We start from the raw sequence: 23405 nt of genomic DNA on the forward strand, positions 1-23405 counted from the left end.
ATGATCAGAATCCCAGACAGGAGACAATTAATTTTTCAGTGTCAGTGCTGCTGCCTTGAAATACGTTGCCATACTACCAAGAACCTACTAGGCTGGTAAGTAATTTGCATCATCTGCCATTGGGATGGAGAGCAGAGTATATGCTTTCAGATATACAAATGCAGTTTCTTGGGGATGTAGTGCAACCTTGGAACAAAGCTTTCATGGCTTTATCAAAACAGTGCTAGCTATTGTTAATATTCACTGTGAGCCAAGGACAGTCCATGCATATGAAACAGCTGTTTTTCTTAGTTTTGAAACTCCAGTATGCGGCTTGTTTTTAATTAAAACAGCAACTGAAGCATATTTTCGATTACCTTATAGGTAATCTAAAACACTAAACCAGGGTTTGATGCTACAGGAGCAAGCCCTGTGCTGACATGCTCCTTTTTTCACTTACACACTCAGAGGAGCTTGTTATTTCCCATATTGAAACAAATGGTAGTATGCTATTACTCTGAACTGGCAAAATATGGTGTGTGTTTACTGTGCAAACCATGATTGTATCCAGGAATCAAACCCTGGCTATAATCCTAGTACAGTGGTACCTCTGGATGCAAACAGGATCCGTTCCGGAGCCCCGTCCGCAGGTCACGATTCGCCGCTTCCACGCATGCACATGATGTCATTTTGAGTGTCTGTGCATGCGCGAGCGGCGAAACCCAGAAGTAACGCGCTCCATTGCTTCCGGGTCGCCGCGGAGTGCAACCCGAAAATGCTCAACCTGAAGCTACTTCAACCTGAAGTATGATTGTATTCAGGGCAAGCACAAGCAGTTTGCCACTTTGGATTTATAATAGTAATTATTTTTTATTATTATTATTATTTATAACTCACCCACTTTACTGGGTTGCCTCAGCCACTCTGGGTGGCTTCCAACACACATAAAAACAATAAAACATCAAACATTAAAAAAACTTCCTGATATAGGGCTGCCTTCAGATGTGCTCTAAAAGCTCTATCGTTATTTACCTCCTTGACATCTGATGGGAGGGCGTTCCACAGGGATGGTGCCATTGCCTAGAACAGTAAACGATACATAACCAAATAATATAAAATGATTATTTTAAAAATGTCTTTGGAAATGAGCTCACTCATGAAGCACCACCTGGTGGCAGCTGGAACCTGCATGGAATCCACCCGCCACCTCCCCCCCAGGAGAGGTGGCGGGCGGACACGGGCCCCACGCCGCCTTTTCAGGTGGCATGGTACCTGCAGGCACCTAAGCCACCGTGTTACTCCCAGGAGAGACACGTGGTTCTGGCACACTGCAGGCCCCCCCCCCCGCCATGGTAAGGGCTGCTCCCACACTAAGTAGCTGCCCAGTTGCACCCTACCGCCCTAGCTACGCTAGTGGCTCATGGTTTGTATATTATGTATGAACCAACTGTACTCTCCCAAAGGTACAAACTGTTAACTCAGCAGATGTTTCCTAAAATTACAAGTGTAAAGGATTTATACTGCAGACTCATATGTGGCTACTTCCAGGCAAACCCCAACAAGTTCAGTGGGACTTATTCCTTGGCAGTCTTCAACTCTTAAACCACAGTCCCAGAAAGCTATGTGCTAACCAGGGAGAACCTTATGCAAGGGCAGAAACGTTTTTTGAAACTTGAAGCTGCTACTACAAAGACACAAACACCTGTTTTGGGCCCAACCAACTGGTGGAACACCAGAACTTACTGCAGATGCGCCTCCAACTGCATAAGTGTTTGTAGGTCTCACTGCCAGCCAGCAGAGCAGCCAGCAGAGCAGCACATATAGCACTTCAAAAAACCTTTGGGCAACTTTCGGATAATAATAATCTCTTGAATAATAATCTCTTGACGTCAGATATGATAACTGGAAAAGTTGCTTGTTATTTAGGCAAGACAGATCCCACTCACCGCCAAAGAAACCTGTTCTCATTTATTCCACTACAAAAACTGTCAAGGCTTGATGATGTGCCAAACAACACGTTATGTTGTAATTTGAACCTGTGCTAAGCGGGGTGTGTGTGTGTGTGTGTGTGTGTGTGTGTGTGTGTGTGTTTTCAAATCATGTTTACTTGGAAGATACAGAAAGGACTCGTTGAAAGTGAACGAGTTCTGGTTCTGCTATTCACAAGCCGGTTTTTAAGGTAGGAAATCCAGCACCTATTTTGTCCAGCAGAAAGCCCAGTGCAGGATTCTAGATCATAGTCTACAATACATAATTAAGGTTGCAAATGTAAACTCATTTTGGATTGGGCAGCTTTCCAAGTAACTAGGACTGGGGCATAAGACAAATGCTTGGGAACAGCTTCCATCCAGAGAACATAGTTGTGCAGAAATCTGCAAATTTCAAACATTTCATTTATTTGTGTATAACCCTTAATTATACACTTGTTATATTTTATAGACATGACCTTGTTGCAATAACAAATGCCTTTGGAAACTTATGAGCATGTTAAAACATCTTGCTTCCCTGCAAACCACCTTGCTTTATACAGGAAGATAGAAAACAATGTAACCATACATAAAATCAATTTTATTTTTATGAATACTGAGTGTGAGAAACAAAGTACCTGAATTTGCTCATATGAAATCATACCAACAAATTGCAAAGCTATTGCGGTGTTTAATCCTGCAACTAGGACTGTATGCAGTGTTCTGCTTGAACACTAGGTTTTTTGGGGGGGGAGGTTGGCAGCTTTGCACTTCTGCCCCATGTGTGTCTCAAAAATCTGCTCCTCAAGTTTGGAGAATCTTCGAAGCAGCAGCACAAACGGCTGCACCTTCACGTTGCACACGGCGCCCTTGGGCTCCCAGCCATTATTCTTACAACTGCATCCTTAGTAACTTGCCATGGATCAAAGACTTAATAGACAGGAGGGAAATCACTGCAAAACTGCGTGTCAAAAATTCTAAGAGTTTCTGCATTTCAGAATGCCAGGTTCATGCCTTGCAGTTTCAAATGTGTGTCCGCTCTGTTTACCTTCAAACATTTCACAGGATTTGCCATTGCTGCTCTAGGACTAGCTCATAAATGCAGTAGAATCACGTGGTAAAGCTTTTCCAGGTTTGTACCACTGTTGGTGGGGGATTCCATGTCTGCTCTCAGTTATAAAATTCCGGCATGTACAAAACTAGCATGCTTAGGGGAAAGTGTTGCCTAGCTTTCTCCCTGGCATGCTATTGTGCAGGCAGTAGGGGGAACACTGAAGCATCACAATCTGTAGTAGTGGAGGGGGAAAGTTCACCACAATTTTGCCTACTGTATGAATTGCCCTTTTATAGTAGAATTTATAGAGCAATCCACAGCCCTGTCTGGGAGCAAAAGGGTGGAATGGAGCCACAAATTGACCACTGTACCTGAAGCCCTGTCCACGAGTGCTGACCAGGATGGATGCTGGAGGTATTTTTTCCAATTTTGCCATGTTAACTTCAGGTTGGCACACCTGAGGAACCCAGATTGAGCCCCTCTCTGAGGAGTGGATTGGTTCATCATCCATCACGGCCCTAAACCATAATCTCCCATTTCGGGAGCTCCTGCCAGGTCATCACTACTGATAGATACAGACACAAAACAACACACCCCAGCCAGTGGATGGAGAACTCTCTTACATCCTAACCTCCAGCAGCAAGGGGTCAGGGAGTCGGAATTGTAGCCTTAGATGCATTCCTATTCATTTCAAACTTCAGAGAGGATCCAAAGAGCTATTTTAGGCATCCCTAAGGGGTTTGGGCATGTTCTTTTGAGATCTGATTAATATTCTCTTTTTAAAAAATGGTAGGCTGCCATATCATAACACAAACTAGGTCTGAATTCAACCTGCTAACTAAACTGATAGGAAATAATCTCTAAAAAGACAAACCATTTTAAAAGCTAAGAACATAAAGCAATGGAAAAGTAGAATATACAAACACTTAAGCAGTTCCCCAAATATGTAAGCATGAATAATGTGTAGATATACCATCCCTCCCAATTGGTAATTTGTGTTTTCAGAAACAGCTCTCTTCATATTGTGACTTGCTTTGTTATTTGAAGTTCTCAAATTATTACCAATACTTTGACCCCATTGGCAGACAAACAGTAGGGTACTTAGGGTGGGGGTGGGGAAGGCTGTTGTTGTTTTGTGGTTGTACATATCTTTACAAAATGTTAATGGTGATATACTTACCCTGCCTTTCATTAATACTACAAAAGAGCATGGTCATAAGTAGATGATAGCTGTTGGAGATGAAGCCATCCCATGCGGCATTCTTGTTTTCAGTATTCATCTCCTACCCATGCTTTTTTATACTACTGTGGTGAGATTGTTATGAAACCCTTTTGTCAGTCACATACAAGCTAATTTACCTATGTACAGAATTTGTATTACAAGCCTAATTTATACTGTGTTTTAACAGTTTGCCTGAACTGTCTATGATTTCTAAATTTTGTAATGTGGGTGTAAGATTAAAAACATTGACATGTGGTTAGTCCAGACTTTTGTCATTTTTTCAGTGTGTACATATTTTTATTCTTGGTAATTGTTTTCCCCTGCTATGAAATACACAGAAGCAGTTTCCTTTACCTCGTCTTTATAGGAAAGGCTCCTGAATCATTTTTACTGCCCTTTCCCAGGTCTTATAATGCAACTATTCTTTTCCTTACTTCTGTTCTAAATAGTTAAGGTGATGCATTTGGTTGAAGCATGGGAAGCATGGCATAGTGGTTAGGGTGTCTGACTAGGACCTGGAAGACCAGGGTTCAAGTTCCCACTCAGACATGAAGCTCACTGGGGTGACCTTGGGCCAGGCACTTACTCTCAGCCTAACCCACCTCTTAGGGTTGATGGGATTAAATGGGGAGGGAAAGAACTATGTATGCTACTTGAGCGCCTTGGAGGAAAGACACAAATGTAATAAATACAAATGTAATAAATAAAAATAATGGTAGTCCTTATATAGCAGGTGCTTACTGTATCAGTTTTTTTCAGTAGCTATTTTACACATCTTATTCTCACAGTGAAATACAGTGGTACCTCGGGTTAAGTACTTAATTCATTCCGGAGGTCCATTCTTAACCTGAAACTGTTCTTAACCTGAAGCACCACTTTAGCTAATGGGGCCTCCTGCTGCCGCTGCACCACCGCTGCACAATTTCTGTTCCCATCCTGAAGCAAAGTTCTTAACCTGAGGTAATATTTCTGGGTTAGCGGAGTCTGTAACCTGAAGCGTATGTAACCCAAGGTACCACTGTATAGCAACAAGCCTGATATCCAACTTTTCTTTTTACACAGCTGTGGCTTAGTGGAGATCATGTGAACTTGTAGACTGCTGGAAGCAACCTGGTGCTTTTTGCTGCCATACAATAACCCCTGGACTGGGAGTTGTGCTTAAGCTCTCGCCGCACTAACCACAAACTGCCATGGTTTGCTTAGTGCAGCAGCAGAAAGGACCAGGGCAGAGCAAAGTGGTTGCAATTTTCTCTCCAGGAGCCTGCACAGTCTTACGGTACTAAGCCATAGTTTGATTTATTGTTTTTTTGTTTGTTTGTTTACAAACTGGCTCATTGCCATTCCCTTTGCTTCACCAGTGTTGCTCTTCTTGCCTTAGTACTTAGATGCTTACTACAATTAATCTGCAGCTTTGCTAAAATATGAACTAACATAGTTTTCTTTATTTCTGGTAAGCAGGACATAAAAACTATGGTATGGGAGGGATATTTTGGTCATTGAACTGTGTAACCCCTTCATGGTCTCAGAATAGACCTTGTTATTCAAAGACATGCAGAATGCAAGCAGGCTATAGCTGTAGCGCTATTGCCACCTGCTGAACAGTAAGAGAACAAGTAACAATTATTTAAAACTATGGTAACGTTTCCATCATTTCATCATTTTAACATAAACCAGGGTATAATTTAAGAGAACACGATAAAGATGAGCAATGGTCTAATGTGCAGCCTCATCACAGGTTCAGGACCATTCAGGATGCAGGGTGGATAAATTAAATTTAAAAAGCTTTAACAACACTATTTCACTAATCTATAAAATAATTTATGATTTACTTATTTCTAGCTCTCCATCATAAAGGCTCTGGGCGAACAGCAATATACTAATTATTCTAGCCTCCCTGTCCTTAATGTCTCAATGCCAGTTTGAATAGAAATATCTTTGTGAAAGTCCATACAGTTTTAAACCTTTAAAAAGGTTGTGTGTGTGAATACAAAACAATTACTAGTTTGCCAGTAAGCTTTTACAGAAAAGAACTAGATATGTGCCAGATTAAGTTACAGGATATATATTACCAGATGGGGAAAATACAGCTAATTTAACAGCCTTTAGGGATTTTTAGCATTGTTTGGAGAAGAATATTGTGGTTACTATGGCTGCAATCATAAAGTCCACTGGGAGTAAGCCGCATTTAACAAGACTTAACTTCTGTGTAAACATGGTTATGATTGTGCTATAACCCATTTCCAAGATTTCAGAGTTTGTTTGTTTTTTTAAAAAAACACCTTCATTTCAAAATATTTAACCAGAAGCACACATTTTCAGATTTAGCATTTGATTTATGGCAGCCAAAACTTTCAGAATTTCAAGCTTCAGAAAAGGAAACACCCCATATTTCTTGCCCTCCCACCTCTGTTGTTTTAGAAAGCTAAATAAGCAAGTAAGTGAGTAATTTCAAGCTTCAGTATAATGTGTAACAGTTCAGTACTACTTAAGCTGCAAATTTGTGCCTACCTACTGGGGAATTTGTTCCATTAAACTCAGTGAGACCCAGACAGGTTTAGGTGAGACCAGGGATCTCCAACCTTTTTAGACTAGTAGGCATATTTTAATTTTGTGAAATACAACATGGCTGCCATGAGGAGCACGACATCCAAAATCAGAGAGAATACAGCCATTGCTGCTACTCCTGCCCACCCCACCCAGGAGACATCATGCTTACTACAGGAAGTCAAGCTATGTCCGACTGCAAAGATCACACAATATTGATTTCTCACCCACACACTCACATACACAATAATGCTGCTGCTGTCTAGTAAAAGGGAGCGTTCCCCAGTACCAGGAAAAATAATACAAGGTAGCCACACCACACTCACTGCACTTATACAGACCATGGACACACAAGCAGCTGCATCTTTTTCACTCATATGCACACACCATACACACACGTCACATATACATCTCTCTCACACACAGAGATTAACTAGTCATGCCGCCTTCTCACTTCACATATATCTCCCTTGCATAGATGGCACATACCGTCTCCCTCCTCTCATCTCGCACTGACTCACATGTACATAAATCTGTCAGGGTGGAGGTAAAACACCAACATGGTAAAAGGTAAAGGTAAAGGGACCCCTGACCATTAGATCCAGTCATGGCTGACTCTGGGGTTGCGACGCTCATCTCGCTTTATTGGCCGAGGGAGCCGGCGTACAGCTTCCGGGTCATGTGCCAACATGACTAAGCCGCTTCTGGCGAACCAGAGAAGCGCAGGGAAACGCCGTTTACCTTCCCGCTGGAGCGGTCCCTATTTATCTACTTGCACTTTGACGTGCTTTCGAACTGCTAGGTTGGCAGGAGCAGGGACCGAGCAACAGGAGCTCACCCCGTCCCGGGGATTTGAACCGCCGACCTTCTGATCGGCAAGTCCTAGGCTCTGTGGTTTCTCTGTTGTAATTTCTCCCACATACTGAGAATAATGGGGTTGGTACCTTTTGCCTAATATCTCAGGTTCTAAATATGCTGGAAACTTTTTTTTTTAATGAAAGCTGGAAACCTACATATTATGGTTCATCCCAAAAAAGGCATCGAACCCCAGAGCCCTAGGCAGGTGACCCCTGGGCTAGACAGTGTCCTGTATCTTGTCAAATATAATTGGCTAAGAACCTTTGGTATTAGCTATGAATGTATATTACATCAAAGTGACAAAATACTCGGGTTTTGAAAGTAGGAGGGTGCTACTAATTCCATCCACCCTGCAAAATCACCTCCTCCTCAGTTGTGCTGACCCAAAGTTTCTCCGACCTTTTCTAGCCATACTCTTCCCAAAGAAAGATCCCGGGAGGAAGTATTTACAAGTGCTGCTACTTTTTATTATTGGAGATGCCCTCTCCTATAGGAAGAACTCATTTTGTGCAACTGCACCAGAACCACAGAAGAGGAGTCTGAGCCCTAGGAAAAGCCACAGACATTTTTTTCCAAGCCCAAACTCCACAGACATTTTTTTCCAAGCCCAAACATGCAAGGTACAGTAATGGGAAAGCACAACACAGTATTATTTAGTAATATCTTAAGGACTGTTCCAACTTTAGCGCGGGAAAATCAATATAACCATTACTGAACATGTGTAGATGCCTAAGAAGCCTGCTGTAATAGCTCACATACTTTATATTATGCATTATTATGTACAGCTTGTTATTGATGTACCATATTATTAGCAGTATGTTACTTTCACCCGTGACCACCTCCAGCCTAGATATACCGGTAAATCTAATTTCAAATGTGAATGCAAAACTCAATTTCCCTATCCTCTACGCAAAATAACCTCCCAAACCGAGTATTCCTCCAAACATTCAAAAGCCCACTTCCAACCACTTATTTCTCCCCAGTCGTGCAATCTTGAACAGCACTCACTAGGTAGATAAGTCCCCATTAGATCACTAGGGCTTACACCCGAGGAAGAGTGCGTAAAATCGGGCTGCAACTGCGAGCACAGCAGACGGATGAGTTGGGAAAGAGGAGCTTGCTGCTCCTGACGTCCAGGGCAAGCCTAAGCATGTTTGCTCAGACGTAGGTCCTACTAGATTCCTTACTCCCAACTAAGCAAGGCTGTTCTCATCCCCACCACCATCACTCGTCTAGCCAACTGTCTGTCCTCCCAGCAGCAGTCCCGCTGTGGGCGGGGCCTCAGCTGGAATGAAAACGCAGAATCTACATTCCCCGCGCCAATCCCGCTTTATATAGAGATAGGAAACTATAGAGGAGAAAATCCCATTGTCAGGAGACAGTTTTCAGGTTGCATTTCATGCTGTTTCGAATTCACAGGGCTGGAGTGCAGAACCTCGAAAGATCTTAAAGAAGCGTGTCTCCCTCCCCGCCACTTCAAACAACAGCAAAACCCCAAAAGGTAGCATCAGAAACAGAGCCCCCCCCTTTCAAAAGTTGGGAACGTAAGAGCCCTGAGGTCAAAGGCTTATATAAAATCCCAACCAGTGGCCAACAACTAGATGCCTTCGATAGCAACAACAACAACATTTATACCCCGCCTATCTGGCTGCTTTCCACTAGCCATTCTGGAGCGCTTACAGCATATATATATATAAAAATAGCAAAACATCAAACAAGCCCACAAGCAAGACCCGCGCACCGGAGAAGCGCTCTCTATTTTTGGCGCTGCTTTCTGCCGCAGCTGCTGCTACAAACCAGAAACCAAAAGCGTAGTTCACAGCCCACGCAGAAGTCGGGTATTGTTTGCGTGTGTCCGCGCGCCTCTATATATTATAAGTCTACGCATCAGCACGTGTGACGCAACCCCGCAATGACGGGCGTGGCTAGGGAGAAGGAGAGGGAGAGGGAGAGGAGGGAAGCCGCCATTTTGTTTGTTTGCGGACGGAAGAAGAAACGTTTATCATTCGCAGCTCGCCGTTGAGCGTAAGTGGCGGAGGGACGGGAAGCGGCCTCTCTCTCTCTCTCTCTCTCTCTCTCTCTCTCTCTCTCTCTCGTTAGGCCTTTTGTAGAGGCGGGAAACCAGGTCCTTGTTTTGCTCTGTGGGGCTTCAATTCCTCTCAAACCCCCCTCCCCCCGACAGTCGTTGGGATATAGAGAGTAGGAGGATGCAAGGTAGGGAATAATTTTTTACGCGTTAAAAGGGTGCTTTTTAAAAAAAAGACCTCGCTTGGAGGGGCGGTTTTGAGCTTCGGAGACGGAGGCCTCCAGCACTTCCTAACATGTAAACCTTTCCCTCACCCCCTGGACTTGTGCAGCCTGAGGTGGGGGGGGGAGTAGGTGGGTGGGCAGGGCCGGATTTAGGTTTGATGAGGCCCTAAGCTACTGAAGGTAATGGAGCCCTTTATATGTCCAGCTATCCTTTGTCAACAACAAATTGTTGCTGTTTTTTTATTGAATATATGCTATATGGTAATTTATGGACCTAGTAGGTATCTAAAGCCATTTTCACATAACAAAATATGTGATATTTTAGGGGGCAGGCTAGCAGGTGGGGCCCATTACTTACATCATAGGAGCCTACACAACACAAAACACTTGCTGTATGTAGGTTTTATTTTATTTGTTTTTTATCTTATATTTTGGAAATTTACATCCAGTTTAAATTTTTGGGCGGCCCCCAAGAGAGTGGGGCCCTAAGCTATAGCTTGTGTAGCTTATACGTAAATCTGGCACTGGGCAGGGGGGAAGGACCCTGAAGCAGGAGAGCCTGTGGTCCCTCTCCTGATGAAATGTCAGCTCTCCTTGGATTGGGGACAGTGGTCTCTTCCATGCAGTAGGATGCAAGCGTGGCTTCCAGAGAGTGGCAAAGCCGAGCATTTCTAGTTTTAGAATTAAGCCCTACCACAAAGAAGCAACACTTCTTATAGCTAATGCATATTTTACACAGACAGCCTTGATGGAAGCATTGGTGCACACAGGGTGCACACAGAATAAAACACCCAATTAGTTTTGGAATAGAAAGCATGTTTTGTTTCATAAACGTTGACGGATGTGACAGTTCAATCCAAGTGTTTAAACATGTGGAGCTTCCTGTTAGAACTTATTTTAAAACATCCTGGAAGTGCAAACGAATAACTTTCTGACTATGGGAGAATACCTTTCATCACCAAGTGATCGTGGGCGCAGAAGTGTAGGCTTGGGGGTGGTGTCATTTTGCAGGCCATCTAGTCCAGCCTCCTGCTTCATGCAGGAAATTGAGTCCCAGAGCATTCTTAGTTGATAGCTGCATAGGTTATGTCTCAATCCATTTGGGATTAGTGGAGATACCTTTCAGATCCAGTGTTGGCTCCAGGCTTGAGAACGGCCCTCTTCATTTTAAAAATTCACCAACCAATTTTGAAACAGTCCTCCAAGAAGTTGGAGAATTTGTAGCTTTCTTGGCACCGCAGATATTCCAGGCTTGATGGGCTTATTGCATCACTATCTGCTTCACACTCTTCTTGTGCCATTTTGAGTAACCCCAACAGCTCTTCCCTCCCCAACTCAATGTAAGCTGAAATGACTATTTAAATGAGAGTCCAATTAACCAAAATATAGGAGCTCAAATAAAAGTGTCAGTCAAAATTTTTCATCCTGGTGGGAATGGAAATTTGGTTACTCTGGTAAACAGCAGAGGGTAGGGAAGTGAAGTCGACCACGTGAACAGGGATTGTTTTGTTTTGTCTTTAAAGTATGCCCCCCTTTTTTTTAGGATGTCCCACTTTTTAGAACAGGTTGGGTAGCTATTATACTCCGGTAATATTTCGATACGTATTTAATTAATGTCCTATATGGCTGTTTTGATCATGGAAAGCTGACACAAATTATGATTGAGTTTGATTTGTTTGTGTGCATAACTGTTTGCTGAAGCCTTGAGCGCTCTGCCTATGAGAAGACCTATTTTATTTATTTAAATATTTTTATGGTGCTTTCAGTCCCAAAATGCTTGGATTTTTCAGGATTTATATAGATCTGTAATATAATATTGAGAGCTAACAGATGATGAAATGTTATCCAGCAAGGTGGGATTTAAGTTACACAGCTAACCTTCAAATGACTAATGCACAGTGAAACCTTAAAGCATATACCGTATTTTTCACTCCATAAGACACACTTTTTTCCTCCTAAAAAGTAAGGGAAAATGTGTGTGCGTCTTATGGAGCGAACGCAGACGGGAGAAGCAGCTCTTGCTGACTTTTCAGCGAGGTGGGAGAAGGGACCGTCCCTCCTTCTGGCTCATTGGAAAGCCAGCAAGAGGCGCGCCAAGCGTGTCTGCCGCTCTTGCTGGCTTTTTGGTGAGGTGGGAGAAGGGACTGACAGGCTGACTGTAATTCAAGCAAAGGGAAAGCCGTTTACACGCATGTAAGCAGCTCTTGCTCTGCTTGCTTTACAATGAGCCGGAAGGAGCGGCAGAGGGCAGACCCTTCCACCCCTCCCCCCAGCTGACTGTACCAGTAATTCAAGCAAAGGGAGAGCGGCTTACAGGGCTTCTGCCCTCGTGTCTCCTCCTCCTCCTCTTTTTGCTCCGGTTCCAGCAAGGCAAGGCAGCTGCCCACCACAGGTGTGCACAAATGTGAGCTCTCCCTTCCCTCCCTCTTCCAACTTCAATAAAATATTGGGGGGGCAGGTAAGCCCCACCTCACATACCGCAATTCAGCCTTGTAGTTCAACAACATCTGGGGACCCACAGGTTGAGAACTGCTGAGGTCTCAAGACAAAGTGCATGCACACTATATGAATAACAATGCCCATCAACATGGGGGGAACTACCTCAAATATTTAATGGGGGGGCGAAGGCACCTAGGCCTCTAGGAGTTGGCTGCTATGCCTAGGACAATTCAAGAAAGTGATGCATATGCTATAATATCAATAAACTTTTAGGGTGATACGGTAATTTTTTTTTATACAGACTGTATGTTGGCTATGTTTACTGTGATGCCATTAGTTAAAGGTATGGTCAGCACTCAGTGGTAAACATTGGAGAAACTGTACATTACTGACAGTTTGTACATCACTGTATTTTCTTGCAGAAAACCTCCCCCATTCTGATAAGGATGATAAAGCAGAAAAGACTAGCATATAAGATTCCTTTTAAACTAGAGGTAGTAAAATATGCTAAGGAGCATGGAAACAGAGCAGCAGAGAGACATTTTGGGTCACCTCCAACTGAAAAAATGATAAGAGAGTGGAGGAAGCAGGAGGATCAGCTGCAAAAAGCAGATAAAAGTAAGCACACTTTTCGTGGAAATGCTGCAAAGAGGCCACAGTTGGACGTGGCCATGAAAGAATGGATCAAAAATCACCGGAAGAATGGCTTCGCAGTCTCTACAAAAATGATAATATATGAAGCCAAACGCATTGCTGTAGAGAAAGGCATTCACGATTTTACTGGATCACCATCATGGTGCTACAGATTTATGAAGCAATGTGGCCTTGCTATGTGCACCAAAACTAGAATTGCACAAAAAATGCCAGAAGAATATGAATCTAAGATTCTGTCTTTTCATAAATTTGTAATTGATGCTAGGAAGAGAAATGGATTTGAAATTGGCCAGATATGGAATATGGATGAAGTCCCGCTAATCTTTGATGTGCCATCTAATAGGACTGTTGATCTGAAAGATACCAAAACTATCGCCGTGAAAACCTCAGGACGTGAGAAAACCTATTGCACGGTTGTGTTGTCTTGCTGTGCAGACGGCACCAAATTGCCACCCATGTTAATTTTCAAAAGGAAAACATTTCCAGAAGAAGTGATTCCACGAGGAATTGTTGTACATGTTCATGAGAAAGGATGGATGGACGAAAATGGAATGAGAGTATGGGTTGAAAAAGTGTGGTCCAAACGTCCTGGAGGGCTTTTGAAAAAACCTGCCTTATTAGTACTTGACCAGTTTAGAGCACATATTAGCGAAATTACAAAAAAGTGCTTTAAAGAAGTGAAGACTCATCTAGCTGTAATTCCTGGAGGTCTTACCAGCCAGTTGCAACCTCTTGACGTTTCCATCAACAAGCCATTTAAGGTCTTTATGCGAAAAGAGCGGAACAAATGGATGGCTGCTGGTAATCATGATCTGACACCTACTGGACGAATGAAGAGGCCCACTATCACTCAAGTTTGTGAATGGGTGAAAACATCATGGCACTCAGTAAAGGAGGAAATCGTTGTACAGTCATTCAAAAAATGTGGCATTAGCAATGCTTTGGATGGAAACGAAGATGGTATTTTATATGAAGATAGCGAAGAAAGTGATGTCAGTGATTGTGAGCAACTGAGCTTCATAAATTCTGACTCTAGCACTGATGAGTTCTTAGGGTTCAAAGAAGACTAGAAGAGTACCTGAACCTTAAAGTCTCTCTTCATTTGTTAATGAATGTGATGGTTCTTAATGCCACTGTTGACTGCTGTTCACTTTACATGGTTGTAATATGATTCTGATATACCAGTTTATTAAATAGTTTAGTACAACATTTGATTCAGAATATTTTTTTCTTGTTTTCCTCCTCTAAAAACTAGGTGCGTCTTATGGTCGGGTGCGTCTTATAGAGCGAAAAATATGGCAGCTTGATTCTTAAGAACAGATTAGTGTGGGAGGGTAGTTTCACAACCAATTTGACATATATATAGTATATCAATCAGATTTAACAATGGATGAAGAAAATAGGTTTTCATCCATAAGTATTTCTATTCTTAAAACATAATGGGGTAGGATATGCAGTTCCATATCTTAAATACTCTTGGTTCTATCCTCTAAGTATATATTTCTAGTCCTTGTGATTTGCAAAGTTTGAAATACACTAATCTTGATTGTTTTGTACAGTGGTACCTCTAGTTGCGAACGGGATCCACTCCGGAGCCCCGTTTCCAACATGAGCAGAACGCAACGCACGTCTGCACATGCGTGGGTCACGATTCACCGCTTATGCGCATGCACATGACGTCATTTCGCACGTCTGCACATGTGCGAGCGGTGAAACTTGGAAGTAACCCTTTCTGGTACTTCTGGGTCGCCATGGGACGTATCTTGAAAGAACGTAACATGAAGCGGACATAACAAGAGGTATGACTGTATGTTCATTGGTCTTGCCTTATGAGATAGATAATGTAACCTAGTGAAACAAGGGCAGGGATACCAGAGCCACAAGATGGGGCAGCTGAAAATAGTCTGTATTGATGATATATTCTCACCCCACACTTGTTTTATTTCTTCACATTTTCAGTTGTAAATGCCTTTCACAGACTAAAGTTATTTCACAACCCAATCTTTGTATGTTCACTCAGAAGCCCGCTCCACTGTGTTCTGTGGGACTTACTCCCAAGTAAGTGTGCACAGGTGTGTGCTATCTAGGCGTTAGCCCTGTTTAACATCTAAATAAACACGTGCAGGAGGGGGTTGTTAATCTCTCATCTTTATTTTCTCATTGAAATGTAACCTTTTTGCTTTGGTATATTTTCCTGTGTTAGATGAAGCACTCAAAGCCAACGCAGTGCTCTGGGCAGGGTGAAAGAAGGAGCTGGGATGAAGAAAAGAGCACACATAGCCAAAAGCGCAGGCGGAAGTCTCATAGCAGTGAAAGAGAACGCAAATGCTATAAATCACTTAAAAGTGCCAACAGGTAAATGACTCTTGAGTTAATGATCATCTGATTATCATCTAACTAGATGTAACTTAAATCTTTTATTGATTTACATTTGTCATTTTTAAGTTTTCATATTGCTGTTACAATCAGAGTTTTTCGCTGGTAGTTCACTTAAAAATGATTAATAGTTGCTGTGATGTTATTCATTATTTCTTTCATCTTGAGAGTATGGAAATGAGCAAAAGCTTTTAAAGCACTATTTAAGGAGGCAATTGTGGTCCAGATCGCTTTCAGATATATCTGTGTGTGCGCACACATATGTGTAGTTGTGTGTATATGTAGACAGTACCATATTAATACATCGGTATATACATACAGATGAAATGTGATTCATTTCTAATCCATGCTTTCTCCCTCCATGCTTTCTGCCTGAAATTGCTGCAGCCATCTCTCTTGCTCACTGATTTGTCTGATCTATCTCCCTCCCCCAGTGATTTCTGCCCACCAGCAAAACACAAATAAGGAAGTGGGCAGACTCTCGTTTGGTTATCTGATTCAGCTATTTGTGTAGTGAGGTTTTGATATAATACTTTGTGTTTGGATAAGTTGAGATTTTGGAGAAAGAGTGTTCCAATAGAGGGACCTTTATATTTACTGATATAAATAAAAGTCCAATTTGACTCTGACTTGTTTTCTGTACTGCTTTGTATGGGTGCTTTGTATGGGTTTCTGAAATCAGGCCCTTTTAATTGGTAGTTATTTTGCTCTAGGCCTTCACTATTCACCTAGCTCTTGACTGTTGTTAGTTTTGAATGTAACTTCCTGAGATTTAGTGTTATCAGCAAGTGAGATAGAGCAAGATGATAAGGCTGTCCTGAGAAAGCAGTCACTGCCTTTGAAGAAGAGGCAGTTTATGGCTTTGAATTGAATGCATTGAATTAGTGATTTTCCTTTTGGGAGCACTCCATACTTGCACCATTTTGATGATGGGTAGATTTATCTTTCAACAAGGTTTTTAAAAAAAAAGTTGAAAAAATAATTTTTATTTGTTTTCAGCAGCTACTTGGAAGATAGATCCATAACTAAGAGAGACCGTCATGACCGAAGATATGTTGAGGAGTATATAAATGACTTCCGTGATGTAGATGACTATAAGCATTGCAGAGAGTATGAAAAGAGTCGCCAACATCATTTTAGCAAATCCTCTGGTCAAAGTGGGAAAAGTAGTCATAAAAGAAAGCATAAGAAACATGACCCCCATGACAGCTTGTATTCGGTATGCATACTTTAAAAATGTATTAACAATGTATTAGTGTTTTAAGTTTCTTCACGGAGTATCAGATTCTCTGAGTATCAGTGTTTAAAAAGTTTCAGTTACCTGAGCTACAATTAAACCTGGGTTCTCTTAATCTGCTGTAAATATATACATAGCATGTATTCAGACATTTGAAAATGTTTACATAGTGAGTGGTGCCAACCACATGAGGTTTTTGTCTGAAGCTTTCAAAAACTTGAATGATTTCTTAGTTGAGCTGGTAGAGAGAAGCAGTCAAGTGCTGTTCTCATTTGAATGAGTTTTATATCCTTTTGAAGCCACTCTTTCCATCCCATCTCCAAAGACACAGAAGGTATTAATTTACATGGAATTAGGCTGTGAAAAAAGTCTAATGAATTCAGCATGTTTCTATTCAGTAGTTTAGTTCAGTCCCATGCAAATTTTGATCATTCACTGATCTGTCAGAAAGCATTCCCTCTACCAATTAACAAGGAAAGGAGTTTGGATTTTCCAGAAACAGTATGACACTGCTGATGTCTACATTCAAATTTAGGATTATTATGGTTTAAATAGTATTTGTACTTCTGAATCAATACACTCAGAATATTAGATTGTAGACTGCATTTCATGAATTATGAATATTTTCCCTTTAGCTTTTTGAAATATGGAAGACAAAATTAATTGCTTTGAAGTTCTGCTTTTTTTAATAATAATTTTTATTTTAAAATACTTTGCTAGATATTCAAGGAGATCAGACCTAGTTATTTCAAAAAAGTAGACACAAATGACAAAATATTTTCAAATAGCAAAAGTAAATATTTACATTGCAAATTTAAATTTTAGTCTTCAATTAATCCATAATTTGAGAACAAAATTGTGTTGTGTTTCTGTTGTCTTACTACTCTTAAATATTTATCTGAAAATCTGTTCCTTGCCATGTTTTTCTTCTGTAACATAAACTGTGCCCTGTGAATTTCTGGGGACTGAATTTGAAATTGCTCCTGCCAACTGTTCGTGGCCTGGTGCGTAACTGAATGCCTGAATATCCCCGCTGAATGAATTGCGTATTCTACCCTGAATTCACTCTGATATATTGATTGGCTGGACGATCTTGGTGCCGTTTCCAGAAGAGTCACCGAAGGAAAAGATCCAGGAGTGTAGAGGATGAGGAGGGTCACCTGATCTGTCAAAGTGGAGACGTACTAAGAGCAAGATGTATAGAATATTTTTCAACCCTTTTTTTAAAAAATCAGCAAAAAAATCTGTTTAGACTAGTATGTTAGAAGAGGAGTAGGGGTGGGGGGGATAAAAAAAATCTTCATTGCCCTCTCTTGTCTTTTCTTTTGTCTTTGTATTATTTTACATTTCTTTTCATTTCTGTATTCTTAAATATTGCTATTCAATGCTACAATAGTAAATGCAGTTTAAGTTTAGACTGATAGCTAGATAGCTGTTTCATGACACCTATCCAATAAAATAATGCTTTCAAAGGCAAACACTAAGTTAATGTTTTTACTACGACATGCTTAACAATGTTAATCTTTGTTCAGCTACTTCAATAAAAGCTTTGGTTTATTTTTTAGATGAAATTATTTCAACTTTAGGGGAAGGTGCTTTTGGAAAAGTAGTAGAATGCATTGATCATCACATGTAAGTATGCAATGTTTTCAATAGTATCTCTGAAACAATTTTTTCCATCTGAAGGTAGAAATCCAATGTACATGCTATCCAATGTATATGAAGTTTCATGAGACTTAAGAACAGAAAATTAGACAATAATATTTCTGTAGTACAGTATTTTGAAATAAATAACAGGTGCATTTCAACAAACACACCATCCCCAGTAAGAAGCAGTTCTCCCCACCACAGCTGTTTTTTCAACTCTCCTTGTGGGCATCTGGGTGCACCTGGCTTTAATTTGTGTAAAGCAACTTTCAATCATACTTGGGCTAACAGTAGAAGTTATTTCATTCTTAACATTAATAATTAGATGCTCACTGCAGTTGCTATGTTCTTCTGTGAACGTGTACAATAAATAAAACGGATGATAGCACAAAGTTGTTAGCTTTTTTATCTCAAAAATAAGTGTTATAATAAGTGTAAAATAACCATGATTTACCGATGCATCCAGTCTACAGTAGAATGCTTGACACTTGGTTGAAAATGGGCAAATTTAATTGACAGTATTTTACTTTATTCCATAGGAAAGGGATGCATGTAGCTATAAAAATTGTGAAAAGTGTTGGTAGATACCGAGAAGCAGCTCGTTCAGAAATTCAGGTATTGGAGCACTTAAATGCCTTGGATCCTGGCAGCAGATTGTAAGTATAAACTAGAATGAAAACATTATTTTAAACAGTATTCAATTACCAATTGTTTTTATTCAGTTATTGTTCTGGTTGCTTTCTTTTTTTTCTAGCTGTTGTGTACAGATGCTGGAATCGTTTGAACATCATGGCCATGTTTGCATTGTATTTGAGCTGCTGGGACTCAGTACTTATGACTTTATTAAAGAAAATAGCTTTTTGCCTTTTCCTATTGAACTTATTAGGAAGATGGCTTATCAGATTTGTCATTCTATAAACTGTAAGTACGTTTTAAATTTTAAAGAATTTTTCCATAACCTGAAATTATAGGCATTGATTTGAGTTTTGCGTTCCTACTTTCTCTCTCTTTTTTTTTTGGCAGTCTTGCATCACAATAAGTTGACTCATACAGATCTGAAACCTGAAAATATTTTATTTGTAGAATCTGATTATATAGTAAAGTATAATTCTAAAATGGTAAGTTCACTTGCTTTAAGACTTCTTCCCAGTGGGCTGTTTCTACTTTTTTATGGTCAACCATGCCATATACAATTTCTAAGTTTTGCTCGCATCAAGCAGCCTTTACCATAACACAAGATGTATTCAAGTGCATATTCAGGTATTCTACTTAAGTGCTTTGTGGCTGCTAAGACCAAAACCTATTGATAAATGATAGTAAAGGCCTTGAACAGAAGATCAGTCATTTTTTCACATTTATGTGAAGATGCAGCAGATGTGCTGATGACAAAGCAAACCAGTACTTGTACTACTAATTGTTATGTTGATGTGATTTCTCACAAGGCTTATGGATATAGTATAACTAAGGAACTGTGAAACTATGGATTTGGATTTGAATTTCCTATGTAAAAATTAGTTCACCTAGGTTAGCTGTTGTATCATTGCTCTTAATATGAAAAGCATGGCTTGTTAAACTACATTTGCCTTAGGTAAGTATAGAGGCTTCCCCCACCCCCAAATAGGAAGAAGGAGAGTCAAGGGTATTACATTTTGCCAATTCCATGTGCATGAACAGTAGACACAGGACGGAGTTAATCTGCAGAAAGCATGGTTTGTTAAGTCTTTGTGATGAGAGCAGGTTAACAATGAGATTCAACTTCTTTTAAAAAATTAATGATGTTCATTTTGACTTTCTTACAGAGGCGGGATGAACGGACACTGAAAAATACAGATATTAAAATTGTAGACTTTGGAAGTGCAACATATGACAATGAACATCATAGCACTTTAGTGTCTACGAGGCACTACAGAGCACCTGAAGTTATATTAGGTTAGTAGAGAATTTTCCTGGAAATGTAACAATTCAATGAAACATATTTAAATAATATTTATATAATTTAAACATTACTTTTAATATTCATGTATAATATTACTGCTTAGTTGTGTTCCATAAAAGTGGAGGAAAATAGTAAATCTAAGAATGGTGGATGGTTTATGAAATAACCTCAAGATTGTTCAGGAGATGGCTTTCTAGTCTGGATTGAATTTTCAACTAACTAATGTTTTGTGAATTGTGTTATAGCCCTTGGGTGGTCCCAACCCTGTGATGTCTGGAGCATAGGATGCATTCTGATTGAATATTACCTTGGTTTTACAGTCTTTCAGGTATGTGTATGTCATTTTTATTTAGAACTTTTCACTTGAGTTGCAGTTCAAAATCTGGTTTAAAATATATGTTAATGCTTTCATTTGATTTTTGGCATTTCTACAAGTATGTAGAGTTGAAATGCTCGAAATGTTAAATGTACCCTAGTCCTGCAAATGTTTCATAACACACTAACATTTAAAGACTTTGGCTGAGATTGTTTGGAGAACAAAGTTACTTTGTAAAATGTGTGGGAAGAGTTTGAGCTGCATCCATTAGAGCCACTCAGCTGACGGTAAGGTCTCCACCTGCAGATCAGGGAAGGAAGTTTTCAGCTCTTACCCCAGGGTCTCCCTTAAATCCTCCCCTGACAGTCCCCAAACCCTCTGGAGCAGATTTAGGGTGGGCTATGAAGTCAGAAGGGTGCAATCGCCAAAAATTGCACCCCTTTCTGTTCGGTTTAAGGAATCTGTACCATTAACTGAGTGTCACTGTTGGATACAATCCAATATATTTATGGTATACTTGTTGATAACATCTTTGGAAGGACTGCATGCTTTTTGGTATAATGTAGATCTGAAACTGCTGCACATCACTAGGGCTTCTATCGTGCTTATGCCAGAATTCTTTCTGTTATCAATTTTTATGGGCCAGAACAAGGATATGCTATTCAAGGACCTGCTGTTATTTCTGTTGGTCATTGCTGGACAAACAGTTGCTCAGCAGTAGAAGTTTCTGAACACTTGGGACTTACTGTGTGTATTAGAAATGTCTGGTTGGTGGTGACAGCAAAAAAACTGACACATAAGAGACAAGGAAAAACCACAGCCTTTTTATGCCACTTGTTGGATATTTATTACATCTGCTTCTAACAACAGCCTGCAAAAAACACAGTTTCAATTAATTTCAGTTATTTGGGAAGTTTAATGTTTTTCTGACGTCATTTGAGACTTACCGGTAATTACAAATTTCAATTCTTTGTATGATCTTGATGATACCAGTTCTTTTTCCTGTTTTCTTTATTCTGTATTCCTTGGTTTGTTTCCTTCTGGTGTTCCATAAAGCTGAAAACCTGAGCGGTGGGTGGGAATGTTATACTTAACAACACTGAGTTAGAGGGGGAAACAGCGGCTCTATACTACTGTATAACTGTTTTTTAAATCATGTTTATCGGCAAAGTATATTTTGATTCTAACTTCAGCAGTTGGTAATGTGACAAAGAATAAATATTGCATACATTCAATTCCTGCCCCTCCCCTTTCCAGACACATGATAGTAAGGAACATCTGGCAATGATGGAGAGGATACTAGGACCTTTACCCACGCACATGATTAAAAAATCAAGGTAAATTTATTTTAAATTGTATAAATGTTCTATACAAGTGGTTAAAAATATGCTTTGTTTCCTGTTTTTGTAAACTACTTAAGCATGAAGTTATAATTGTATATTGCCACTTACACATTCTGCAGTTAAGAAATTAAATTGAACAAAAATTTCTATTTCATTGACTGTTGAAATTCTTTGTGATTGTTATTACATGAAAATGCTAAGAACAACAGGAGACACCAGTAGTTATTATGAAACAAGGGGAGTTGGTCTGTCCAATTGAAATTTATCGCTTCAATCCTGTTGAGCTACAACATATATAATGGATTTGAATATGTACTCTGGGCTCTCCCTCTCTTTCTCCCCTGTATTTGAAATTCGCAGTTGATTGTAGCAGCAGCTGTTTAATTTCATTGTTTGACTTGTAGAGACCAAAGTGGTAGGGAAGCTCTCCTTTTCCCTCCTCCTCTCCTCTCCTCTCCTCCCCCCCCCCCCAACTGCTCTGTATTGAGATGCTGCTGTAGGATTTCTAGAGCTTCCTCTTGGCTTCCTGAGGAGGAGAAACATCAGAGTAAGACCAAGCACAGCAATCCATGAGTAAATAAGACAAGTGTGATAGGAGGAGTGAGGAAATATGCTTAAGAGATGAAAGAGCACAGGGGAGCTTAGGTAAGAGACCTGCAAGGATGGACACCCATTCTTTGAAGCTTGCATTTAAGCTGCTAGATTTAAGACTGATATCCTATGTACACAATGGAATACATCCACTGATCTCAGTGGGACCTGCTGCCAAGGACACGTGCATAGGGTTAGTAGCAATAGCCACAAAGCTGACAGTGGTCAGATTGTTCAGAGGAAGAACTTTTGGAACCTTAGAAACTATTGTTGGGGAAAGATCTGATGAAGATTATACCTGTCAGGATGTGTAGAGGAGGTGGCCCAGAGCTCACAGAAATGGTGAGAGAAAGGAATGAAAGAGAATCAGCTGGAAATTAAAAATCTCAAGGACAAGGGGAAGAAGGCTGCACTTCAACAACTAAAAAAGAAAGGGTATATTTCATGTAGCTTTTTTGTATACAGGAAACGTTACTTCCACCATGACCAGTTGGACTGGGATGAACATAGTTCTGCAGGTCGCTATGTTAGGAGGCGGTGTAAACCACTAAAGGTAAGAGAGCATTATTTTCTTCCCTCTACTTGATTCCGGAATCCAAAGAGATGTATCTAAAGTTTCTTTCTCTTTTTCCAGGAATTCATGCACTGTCATGATAAAGACCATAAAAATCTTTTTGACCTTATTCGTAGGATGTTGGAGTATGACCCTGTCAAGAGAATTACTCTAGATGAAGCCCTGGAGCATCATTTTTTTGACCCTTTAAAAAATAGATAAACTCATTTGATCTATCTTCCTCCAAAGAGACGATAAGACTGTGTCAGTTAACAACATAATGTGAGAAGATGTAAATAATAAATTATTTTTTCAATTTATTTTGTAAATATTACCATAAATTTTTTGTATCGATGCTGTGGCTCTCTTGTTGAACGGTTGTGGTATTACTGATCATGGATGCATTAATGTACACATTAAATTTTTTCATTTTCTACAA

The 23405-nt window shown here is 40.3% G+C and overlaps 1 protein-coding gene across 2 annotated transcripts; it reads left to right on the plus strand.

The window, feature by feature from the left end:
- Positions 1-9516: 9516 nt before the first annotated feature.
- CLK4 (CDC like kinase 4) lies at positions 9517-23405 on the plus strand. Of its 2 annotated transcripts, none has more exons than XM_083599929.1 (13): positions 9517-9649; positions 15171-15322; positions 16343-16562; positions 17690-17777; positions 18146-18212; positions 18767-18883; positions 18982-19148; positions 19251-19345; positions 20027-20156; positions 20409-20491; positions 21737-21816; positions 22879-22966; positions 23048-23405. In XM_083599929.1, the coding sequence occupies exons 2-13, from the start codon at positions 15171-15173 to the stop codon at positions 23186-23188; spliced, it is 1428 nt and encodes a 475-aa protein (XP_083456055.1). In that variant the 5' UTR covers positions 9517-9649; the 3' UTR covers positions 23189-23405. The 2 variants fall into 2 exon arrangements, with proteins under 2 accessions (XP_083456055.1, XP_083456056.1); XM_083599930.1 differs by having other exon boundaries at positions 16346-16562.

Source organism: Podarcis filfolensis (genome assembly GCF_964270895.1).
Source record: "Podarcis filfolensis genome assembly, chromosome: 2".
In the NCBI taxonomy this organism is placed as follows: Eukaryota; Metazoa; Chordata; class Lepidosauria; order Squamata; family Lacertidae; genus Podarcis; species Podarcis filfolensis.